Raw genomic sequence first — 11,822 nt, 5'->3', positions numbered from 1 at the left:
AAACACTAACACACAGCCCTGGCTCAGTTATCAGTATTTTATGAGCAAGCAACGACTGTGTCGACATTATTTTATGAACGAGTTAATGGATTTGTTTACAGTGTTTCATGAACGGTTGTGTCAGCATTATTTTATGAACGAGATAACGGCTCTGTTAAGAGTGTTTTATGGATGAATCAACGACTGACTTAACATGATAGGTAGAAAGTCATGAACAGTTATTGCCTTTCTTATGTTTGCCTTTCTGTTAAAAAAAAACCAACTATAATCTCAAGGAAGTAAAACAGGTGAACTAAAAGATCAGAGGAGGGTCGCGTGCTATTCGGCATGAACAGTCCAATGTACAAGCCCTTGCTAGATCTACACTTAAGCCTAAGTATCATATTTAAACGGTGACTTTACACAGCTTATCTGACTGACTGTATTATCAAGTTATTAGAGTAATCAGTGAGGCCTAATCACCGGTATCTTTCGTTATTTTCACTTGAGCTGAGGTTTTAGACTTGTAACTCTACAAACCAACGCATTGTCGTTTTGATTTGTACAGTTAACTTGCTTTCTATCTACTGGCACGAAAGTTACACGCATCTTCTAAAAATCCAATGACGAATTTTGCTGCTTTCAGTAACCAGAAAATAGAATGTTTTTCGTTGTTGAAGGTTTGTAAGCAGCCGTTAAAGAGAGAGGAGATATCTTTTTTTTTTTTCATAGCTCAAGGTATATATTTTAATATACATATTTACGCAGAACCCAAATTAAAAGTTTCGAAAATTTATCTTTCTGAAACAATGAAACTGTGTATGGACGATTTTATTGTTTTAGAATTTCGTGCTTGTTTGTTTGTTTGTTTCAAGTTAAGCACAAAGCTACAAAATAAGCTATCTGTGTTCTGCCCACCACGGGTATCGAAACCCAATTTCTAGCGTTATAAGTCCGCAGACATAACGCTGTGCCACTGAGGGGGCAGGATTTCGTGCAAAGTTGCAAAATAATTTCATTTTGTTTGTTTGTTTTAAAGTTAAGCACAAAGCTACACAATGGGCTATCTGTGTTCTACCGACCACGAATATCAAAACCCTGTTTCTGGCGTTATAAGTCCGCAGACATACCGTTGTGCCATTGGGGGACAGGATTTCGTGCAAAGCTGCAAAAGAGCTATTGGCAATAAAGTCCTCCCCCCCAAAAAAAAAATTCCCAAATTTTGAGCTGATAAACTAGAGGGAAGGCAGCTAGTCAACAGTACCCACCGCCAAGTCTTAATTTACTCTTAACTGATTAAGGGAGAAATAAGGTTGTTAATGTTTTCATTTGTTGATTTTCTCTAGATCACAGACTTTACATGTAAAATAAAAATGTCGCAGTGAATGTAGGCATCGAGTTATAAAACTTGTTGATTTTCTCTAGATCACAGACTTTACATGTAAAATAAAAATGTCGCAGTGAATGTAGGCATCGAGTTATAAAACTTGTTGATTTTTTCTATATCTTTATAACAATTAAAGTATAAAATGAGCTCTAAAATTTGAATTAGTCAAGGATACCATTTTATTTTTTCACCTATTTTCTTTTCAAGAAATATTTTTCCTGGTGAGTTAAAAACGTTAACTTTATGCGACCAGTTAGTCAACAGTAAATTTACTGACTTACAGTGAAAAAATCCGCGGTTCGATTCCCCTTGGTGGACCTAGTGGAAAACAGCTCGTTGTGTTAAAACCATAACTTCAGGTTGTTGTTGTTGTTTTGAATAAAAGATATGCTATATAGCTTACTTGCATGGGTTATAGGAAAACTTAAAATAATTTAAGGGACCTGTTTTCGTACTTCTTTGTAGAAAAAACAAACAAATCCTATAATCATCTAGATAATTCAACTTCATAAAATTGTTGTTTTGGAACACTTTCAAATAAAAACGATAGCTGGGTTCTTTCAATCGTATAATCTGACAGTGTAATTAGGTAAAACAAAATTAGAAATTGGAAAGTGAGCAACGCTGCACATTCAGACTACTAAATACCTATATTTACCTGAATAATTTCACGTGCTTCTACATAATAGGAAACATAAGACTACCTGCATCACGTTTCCATAGTAACAGAATATATTGAAGAGGGTAGAAGATTACCAAGTATTACATAGCATCGCTTCAACCACAACGTAGGATATTCAATCAACTCAACACAGTGCAGTGTAGTAATAGTCGATCCTAAGCTGAAATTTTGGCATCAGATTTCATTTGAACTACATAATAACTGAAAAGGTCCTTTTTCAAGGAGGGAAAATCTGAAGTTTTTCAGTATGTTTTTTCAGGAGATTTCATTTTTTTTAAATATTCACAAAAAGTCTTGAATTTTAAACTAGAAAAAAGCTACATAAAAATAATGTATAACTGTTACTATGACAACTTCTTCTGAAGTGTCAAAATATTTTTATTTTTTGCTAGAAAATCGAAAATATATTCGTTCATAAAACTGGTTATTTCTTAATGCTGTAAACCCGTTCACGTTTAAGTTATAATAACCTCCAGTAGGGTTGTCTCTATACAATCTTTACGAATATGCAGCCTCAGTTAACCGCAGAATTCAGTAGTTACAGGTGTACGTATTAACAAAAACAGACTGAACATTATTCAGTTTTGAAGCGTCATCACAAGTTTAAAATAGACACTATCAGAACTATGTTTAATAAACACATGTTTATAACTAGAGCATTTTTACAACCTTATTTTAATGTGAAAACATAATGAAAATGTTATACAAATAATGGTTGGCTACAAATGCACATTTCACTTTATCTACCAATCTAAATGCGTCCGTAAATATCTTCCTTCCGACTAGTTTTCCCTGTATAGCAAACCATCTTGGAAGTCCACACACACCAAAGTAGAAAAAGGGGTTTAAGCAGGGGCGTATTTAGCACTATTTTCATGAAAGGTTATAACTCCTTAGACGGCGTGAGAGCCATATTCCCTTAGCCATGAGAAATTAACCTCTAACAGTGTATTTCAAATAATTTTCAACGGTGATATGTTGTATTATTTTAGATGTGATTTTGCTAATGGGAATAGTTGTTAAAATAAAATGAATTAAATACATAAAGGTAATTAACTAACCTAGAAATTATTTATTAAAAATCAGGGGACTAATAATTTTTAAGCCAATTCTTTGGGGTGGCTAGAATTGGGAGTGACTAAGCCTCTCTAGCTTCCCCTGTACTCTCACCCATATACACAACATGATGTGGTGTTTGGACCACGAGATAAGTAAAGAGAATCATTATTTTTTAGAGCTGCTAATCTAGGCTTCTAATTTTACTGAGTGGTGATAGGAGATAAATACGCTCTAGTAACGAAAGCAGCACTTGCTTGGAATTAAATATGGCTCTAAGTATAAGGACTTTTCAATCGGAACCAATAGCCTAGAAATTTGCAGCTACAGATAAGCACAAAAACTTTGACTCTTCGTCTATTTACTCTTTATCATGCTAGATGTTAAGCTTTTCCCCGTACTTTCTATTACATAAACTTTTACATATATATACATAGTGCTAGAAAGTAATGCAAATTTCTTTTGTGAGCTAAACGTGACATTCAGGTTACAGAATAGATAATAAAAAAAAGCTTAATCATCTAGCCACCTAAAGAGTAACGCTAAGGTGTATATTTCTATAAAACTGGTGTTTTCATCGAGCAACCACAATTCATGTAACTCGATTAATCATACTTGTGTAAGCCGCTTCTCTGCAAATGCTACTCATAAGGCTCCTTCATCCCGATACTAAAAGTGCCTGAAGCTAAACTCGAAATAACACACACTTTTCAGACAACTTCGATCAAATGAATTTTTAAGTCCTTCACTATTGATTAAAATGTACGTTCAATACACGATATGGTACTGGTAATCATCTTTGTTTTGAGGTTTTTCAGTTCACATGAAGACGACGACTTCCCAGACCTTTACCTGAGATTTACGGGAACAAAATTAATACATCAAGAGAAAAAGTTATCAATAAAATGAGAGAAAGATACACGAATGTGCAAATTTGTTTTAATTTTCTAATTGCTGATATGCACATACATATATACCAATACATTCTTTTTAGCCTCTTAGATCAATACACAAAGGCCAGACTAATGTTTTAGTCTCCGTCGAAGTTAATGGTAGATACAATGTTTGGTTTATGATATCCAATGAAAGGCATGCTTCTTCTAAAACCAATTTATCCTCAAAATGTTTAGTATTTAGAACGGTTTAATTTTTTTCTCAATAACTTTCGATGTTTATGCCTTAGTACGTTAGTTTCATTAATAATCTTTAATTTATTTTGTACTTTGCAATCTGAAAATAACTGACGAGAAAGACTTCGTCCCGTCACAACAAAACCCCGAAAATCTTACAAAAAGGATTGCATACTGTCACAACAGAATCCTGAGAATCTTATAATAACCATTACTTACAGTTACAACAGAGTATTTAGGATCTTACAGCAATAATTACGTCAAATTAGAACAGAACTCTGAGAATCCTACGATAAGAGTTGCTTACCGTCACAACAGAATTATTGTGGACTCCTTACAATAAGGATTGCGGGCTGTCATCCATGTGAAAAGTTCATGTTGTTATCATTGACGCTCAAGAATTTTCAACTTAGTATTGGGGTGCTAGTCAATATGTGGCTTGTATAGGCGTACTTCTCTCTCTCTCTCTCTGGTGGGTTTAACTGTTGAGGGATAGTCATTGACATCCAACCCTACGTGGTGGTGTATAAACAACATCTCAATGTGAGACTTATAGAAGCATGTTTCTCTCTCTGGTGGATTTAACCGTTGAGGGATCTTTATGGATATCCACCCCTATGCGGTGGTGTATAGTAAACATCTCAATGTGAAACTTTTATGGATATTCTTCTCTCTCTCTCTCTCTCTGAGGGATTAATGGATGTTCATGAGCACCCAACCTTATGTGGAGATTTTAAGCACAAAATGCATGAGTTTAGATTTATTTCATTACAACAGTGGAGGACTTGCTTCACTCACTCTGGTATCTACATTACTCTCAAAAATTAAAGGACAATGAGGTTTGATTAAATTTGTATATTTTTAGGTTGTATATTTTTGTTCGACTTCTGCATGCTCATTGTAGAGGATATCACTAATCTTACCATGGGTATACAAGTTTATGCACCAATGATTCCTCATTGTAGAGGATATCACTAATCTTACCATGGGTATACAAGTTGATGCACCAATGATTCCTCATTGTAGAGGATATCACTAATTTTACCATGGGTATACAAGTTGATGCGCCAATGATTCCTCATTGTAGAGGATATCACTAATCTTACCATGGGTATAAAAGCTGATGCACCAATGATTCCTCATTGTAGAGGATATCACTAATCTTACCATGGGTATACAAGCTGATGCACCAATGATTCCTCATTGTAGAGGATATCACTAATCTTACCATGGGTATACAAGTTGATGCACCAATGATTCCTCATTGTAGTTTGTGAGTTTTCGGATATCCCAGATAGAATAGTAATCTATATCAATACATTAAAGATTAAAACTTTAGTACTATAAGGCAAATATAATACTAATGACATCGATATTTCAACGCAAGAAGTAATACGATTTATAAACTGCAATTTTAAATGTTGCATTGGTAGACACGTGGGTTGCTTATAAGCACATAAAAGTCACGAAAAATAAACTATAACATTATAACTTATCACTCGTGTTTAAATGGTCATTGCTTCTTATTTACCTTAAACGCTGATACTTGTACTTTTAGCAAAGACTATTAAAACAAACAGTTACCGATCCTAGTGGACTTAGCAAAGATTAAACAAGAATTTTTTTATCCTTGTGGATTTTGGAAAAGACTATCGAGAAACGTTTTCTGGCCCTTGTGGGTTTAGAAGAGACATTTCAAAAACATTTACAAATCCTTGTCTGTTTAAAAGAGACTATCTATTCGAAAAGCTGTTCTCACCTTGTAGATTTAGAAGAGAATGTTCAAAAATAGATACTAACTTTCTGCATTCTTTGTATATAATTTTCTGCTAAATCATAGATACATAGGCCTATCTTGAGATTTGCAGAATATGAAAAATATTTGCTGATTAAACTGCTATAGCTTCTAATAATCGATAGGTAAACAACAACTTATAAACATAAGGAAGAGTTTTGTTGATGGTGGAACATATTACATGTTTTGACAGATCATTGGTCTTTCTTCTTCAGCCATGAAAGCGATTTCATTTAATGTCCTAATGATAAAGTATATGGTATAACTAATTATTATGAGAAAATTATGTGTAAAATACTGACTATACAGCCAATCTATCCAAAGAATTTACAAATATTATACAAAGCACTAATCGGTAGTTAAACAACAACTTATAAACATAAGGAAGAGTTTTGTTGATGGTGGAACATATTACATGTTTTGACAGATCATTGGTCTTTCTTCTTCAGCCATGAAAACGATTTCATTTAATGTCCTAATGATAAAGTATATATTGTAACTAATTATTATGAGAAAATTATGTGTAAAATACTGACTATACAGCCAATCTATCCAAAGAATTTACAAATATTATACAAAGCACTATCTGGTGGCACTTCTACGCGTAAAAGTAGAGTTTTCATTCCATTTGATGGTATGAAATGTTTAACAATATTGAAAAAAAAAGACGTGTCAGTGACAACAGAATCAACATTTGACTAAAGACTGTCGACAAAGGGTTTTGCCAAAGTTCCAAGAAGTTTGTCTTCAACTTATGTCAGTAAAGTAAAGGCAATATTCTTTTATCTTTCATACATAAAACGTAATGGTAAAATTGTGTCACGTCCACATGATTTTTCTAGGAGATCTCTTCAAAGAAGAAAAACACATAAGTAAATAAATACAAGATTTACTGCCTGGTTTTGTGCATATACAGATACTACTGTTTCTCCACGCACTAGAGAAAACGAGCAACATGAACTACTATCTGATTTCCTTTCTTTCTTTTCGTTTAAAGTCACATTCAGGTTATAAAAGCTACAACTATTGCACTTTTCTCTATATATTGTTCTCTACCTGGGTTAGTGTTACAGTAATAGACGTATAACATTATGCTAACGTTTCATGATTTAAACATTTCGCTACGACTTTGTATTTCATCCATATTTTCTCAATGGAAGCTTATTTAGCTAATAAGAAATTATGTCAAAAATTACCAGTAACAGCCATCACTGACATAGAAGTTATTATGTTGCTCCAGGCTTTAAAAATAACAAAAACATTGGAAAATGAAAACTTGGGAAAGTAGTACCTGGTCTCAGTGACCACAAAGTTTTAAATTGGTTAATCTGTTATAAAGGTAGAACATAATATAAAAATATGTTATTCAAAATAAGTAGCTTACTGGTTTAGCGTGTTCGGACTGGGAATCCGAGGGTTCACTGTTCGCAGCCGCAAAATTGTGTTGGCACGATCAAACTACACTATTCGATTAGAATAGTTGAAAGTTGGCAGTTCAAAATTAGTTAAAGCAAACACAGATAACCCGTGTGTAATATCTTAAATAAACTAGCAAACAAAACTGAAAAGAAGCCACACACACAGACTTGCATCAATGTTATTTAACGAGGCCAAACGTCCCCGAGAATCATATCAAATTTTGTAGGATACTTTTGTCGGAAATCTCTTTTCAAAATGAAAATTTTCTGATTATGTCCAAAATTTAGAAACACAAGATAAGTGTTCCAAGATTCTATGTATAATTGAGTTTCTTACAGATATTGATTAGAATACCAGACGTTACAAAATCGGCATAGTAAATTATTATTTGTGAAAGATAACTCAAAAAGTTATTTTTTTAGTAATTTTTGATCTTTTCGAAATTGTTTAAATTCTCAAAAGTGTATTATAAAATCGAATTTGTAAATATCGTAAGAACAACTTTAAGATTCTGTTTGTTTGTTTGTTGTAACGCAAAACCACATTAAGCTATCGGCTATGTCCACCGCGAAGAATCGAACCCCGGGTTTTAGCGTTGTAAGTCTGGAAACTTATCGCTGTAAAACCGGGAGACATCTTTAAAATTAATATGAAGTTGTCACAGTATTTACCATATCCCTTTAACAAGCTTACCAACGGTAACCTTGAGCTTACAATGTTAACATTCGGGGTTCAATCCATGCAACTTTGTTTTTCTGAACAAGCAAAATATCCTTTGGGAGATTAGGTTTATATTGTCAAGATATTAATTGAGTTCATTCATAAATCAATCTAAATGCAGCAAAATTATTCATAGTTAACTGTGTGTGCGGTAACGTTTGAAGCTAACTTTACATGCAGTATAGTTTTCAGAATTAACCATTTGTAAATGTAAACAAACTACACAAGCGTTGCTTATTCTAAATCGGAAGTAATGACAGAAAAAAATATGCATTTGATCTACGTGAGCTCGAATTACACGCTTAAAACTGTACAGTGATGAACGTATTTCTATTTTCTTTACTTCTTTTACAGATTTCATTTACTTTCTTCATCAAGGTGCTTGAAAGTATTAAAAGTAAACCGCAGTTGGTGAATCAAATTACACGTTTTAAATCCATCCATCATTAAGTTTTAAAGGGTTGTCTTTATTCAGCGAAACAAGCGATAATAAAAGTCTTCTAGATCCACTTACCTTTGAAGCTTTACCTGCTAATTTAGGGATGTAACTGTCAGGATAGACCTTATGTGTACTGAAGGTGGCATGTTCAACTTTAGCAAGCTTACGAATTTCTTCCCATTTCTCCTCTCCGTATACTACAATAATATACTGACTAAGGTTTTCCAAAATTAACCCGTACATGATGGTTATCTTTAGCTCCACTTAAAACCAGTTTTTCTTTTTTTTACGTAAAGAAAACTGAAAACTTGTGACAGCTTTAAGTTTATTATATTTTCGAGAACTATTTAATGAATGTCTTTATAAAATGTTGAATGTATTGACTGACACGACTTGGAAAATCCATTTGACGCATATTGTTGATTGTTGTTTGTCAAATGCGATTAAGTAAAATTATAGTTTTCTGTCGGAGAAATAATTGTTTTAGAAGCTCCGAACTGACACTTGCGAATTCATTAGCGCAGAAACCAAACACTTCCTTTCTTTTATATTTCTAGGTCATCCTTCTGTAACGTTATCTCTGTAGAGTGGTCTCAACACTACAAACACTTAATTACCTGACGCAAGGATGATGCACGACACCTTAGTACTCAAAAGAGAAATAGTATAATTCTGGAATAAAAATCAACGCCGTAACAGCAGAACGTTGTCTTGAAGCTTTCAGCGTCATTTGAAGTCGAGTGTGTCAAAAGGTATGATATCAGCTGTTACTGGAACTCACGTGATACTTCTCCCTCCGCCAATCTGTTCATGCCGCGAATGTGTATGCCAGTTTTAAAACTTCCGTTATTCTAGATCGAAAGTGTCTCTACTAAATCTGATAGGTAGAAAATATTGGGATTAAACCAATGAAATTCCACCTTTTCCCGTTACAGATCTCATATCAATCAATCAATCTGTCTGTCTATTTGTCTATCTATATCTGTATATATATGTGTATGTATGTATACATATCAACAGCAATTGAAAATACATATATTTACAGTTTCACAAACGTTGAACCCCAAGTAAACTGCTTTTTAGCATTACTTAACCACCCTGCAGGAAATAACAACTATCTATCATATAGCTTCTTGCAAAAAAACATTGACCAAATTAAAATAGCCTCTTTCAAAAGAGCGTTATATTATTTGAATATTAATAAACATTCATTTTAAAAGCAAGTATTAAATGTAAACTCTTTTGTGCCTTCTTTTCCAATGAATACACTTGTTTAACGTTGAACTTACTTCAATAAAAAAAATCAGAGTTATGTAATATAAAGTATTAATAAACATTGTAGTGAGAATAAGGCTATTCTGTAACGTTATTAGGATTTTTTTGATACTTTTAGGAAGTCAGTTAAAGTAACTGTTTACAATTTAATTGGTAAGAAAAGAGGTTAAAAAAGACTCTGTGTTTGTAGGTGAAATATATTCACTTGAGACTCTACGATTATTACGAATGATGAAAGTTTAAGTTTGCCCGAGAATTAACGATATTTTCCTTCCATTTTTCATCTGACTTAAACCGTGAGACAGATAAATTATATGAGTGAACACATTATCATTCCTGCCTCTTGCTTCATTGGGCATCGTCTTCAGCCTGTTAATTAAGCCCTATTTTATAGACTGATTAATTCCATCATTAAAGCTAGGTAAAATATTCGAACAGTTTTAGCAACATTAATAAATCTATCGTCTCACGAGTGTTCCCAGAGTTTCATGAAAATAAATTCTAATTTAAATTACCAACTCGAGATTCTAAGCAGCACCGATGGCCACATTTGATTAATCTCCGAACTTAGTCTTTTACTCATTACACTATGTTTCAGACGCGAACTGATTGCTCTGATTGGAAAACTAGCAGTAATTTCAATACGCAGTTACGTCAATTTCATTCTGACACGGATAAAGTCTCACTAAATTCTATATCATTACTAAAACACCAAGACCATTCAAATTAGAACATTAAATAACCAAAACACGGGAGACAGAAATGTGAAGAGATAGCTCACATGTCTTGCATAACATCGTTAGCTTGAGATTAAGACGCGTGTTAGAGTTACACATGTGTGTTAGTTTCCCAAACGTGTGTTAAAGTTACAGCTACATAGTGTGTTGGACAAACAGATATATAGTAGAGCTAAAGTCTTATTTTAGTGTTACAGGTTTGCTTTAGAGTTACAGAGAATATTAGAATAACAAACACGTGGTAGAGTAAGAGCCTTATGTTAGTGTCTCTGGCTTGTTTTGGAGTTATTAGAGAATATTAGAGTAACATACATGTGGTAGAATTACGGCTGTATGTTAGTGTTTCTGGCTTGTTTTGGAGTTATTAAAGAATATTAGAGTAACATACATGTGGTAGAGTAAGAGCCGTATGTTAGTGTCTCTGGCTTGTTTTGGAGTTATTAGAGAATATTAGAGTAACATACATGTGGTAGAATTACGGCTGTGTGTTAGTGTTTCTGGCTTGTTTTGGAGTTATTAGAGAATATTAGAGTAACATACATGTGGTAGAATTATTTAACTCATTAATAAAATAATGCTGACACAATCATTGACTCGTTCATAAAATATTATTGACACAATCGTTGCTTGTCCATAAAATATTGATAACACACCCGTTAACTTGTTCATAACATACTCTTGACACAGTTGTTGAACCGTCGATAAAACCTGTTAACAAAGCTTTTAACTTATTAATAAAACATCAGTGAAACAAATGTTGACTCATCCTTAAAATACTGATAACGGAGCCGTTAACTCATTCATAAAATAATGTTGACACAATCATTGACTCGTTCATAAAATATTATTGACACAATCGTTGCTTGTCCATAAAATATTGATAACACACCCGTTAACTTGTTCATAACATACTCTTGACACAGTTGTTGAACCGTCGATAAAACCTGTTAACAAAGCTTTTAACTTATTAATAGAACATCAGTGAAACAAATGTTGACTCATCCTTAAAATACTGATAACGGAGCCGTTAACTCATTCATAAAATAATGTTGAAACAGTCGTTGACGCGTCCATAAAACACTGATAACAGAGTCTTTAACTTATTCATAACATATTCTGAAACCCGTTAACAAAGTTTTATCTCAAAAAATCGCTGACTCACCCTTAAACACTGCGAAAAAAAACATGCGTTTAAATATGACT

General features: G+C 33.3%; 1 protein-coding gene across 1 annotated transcript in view; it reads right to left on the bottom strand.

The window, feature by feature from the left end:
- Positions 1–8,850, bottom strand: part of LOC106466483 (soluble guanylate cyclase 88E-like) — a gene marked incomplete at its 3' end in the record, with an annotated part of 35,447 nt that extends 26,597 nt beyond the window's left edge. Inside the window, exon 1 of the mRNA XM_013926776.1 lies at positions 8,683–8,850. Within this exon, the coding sequence (XP_013782230.1) occupies positions 8,683–8,850 (168 nt within the window). The remainder of the gene's footprint in view (positions 1–8,682) is intronic.
- Between the last annotated feature and the right edge of the window lie 2,972 nt (positions 8,851–11,822).

This window comes from Limulus polyphemus, unplaced genomic scaffold (assembly GCF_000517525.1).
Source record: "Limulus polyphemus unplaced genomic scaffold, Limulus_polyphemus-2.1.2 Scaffold2273, whole genome shotgun sequence".
Lineage (NCBI taxonomy): Eukaryota > Metazoa > Arthropoda > Merostomata > Xiphosura > Limulidae > Limulus > Limulus polyphemus.
The sequence above is the reverse complement of the archived record's forward strand: the minus strand, read 5'-3'. Positions and strand labels throughout refer to the sequence as shown.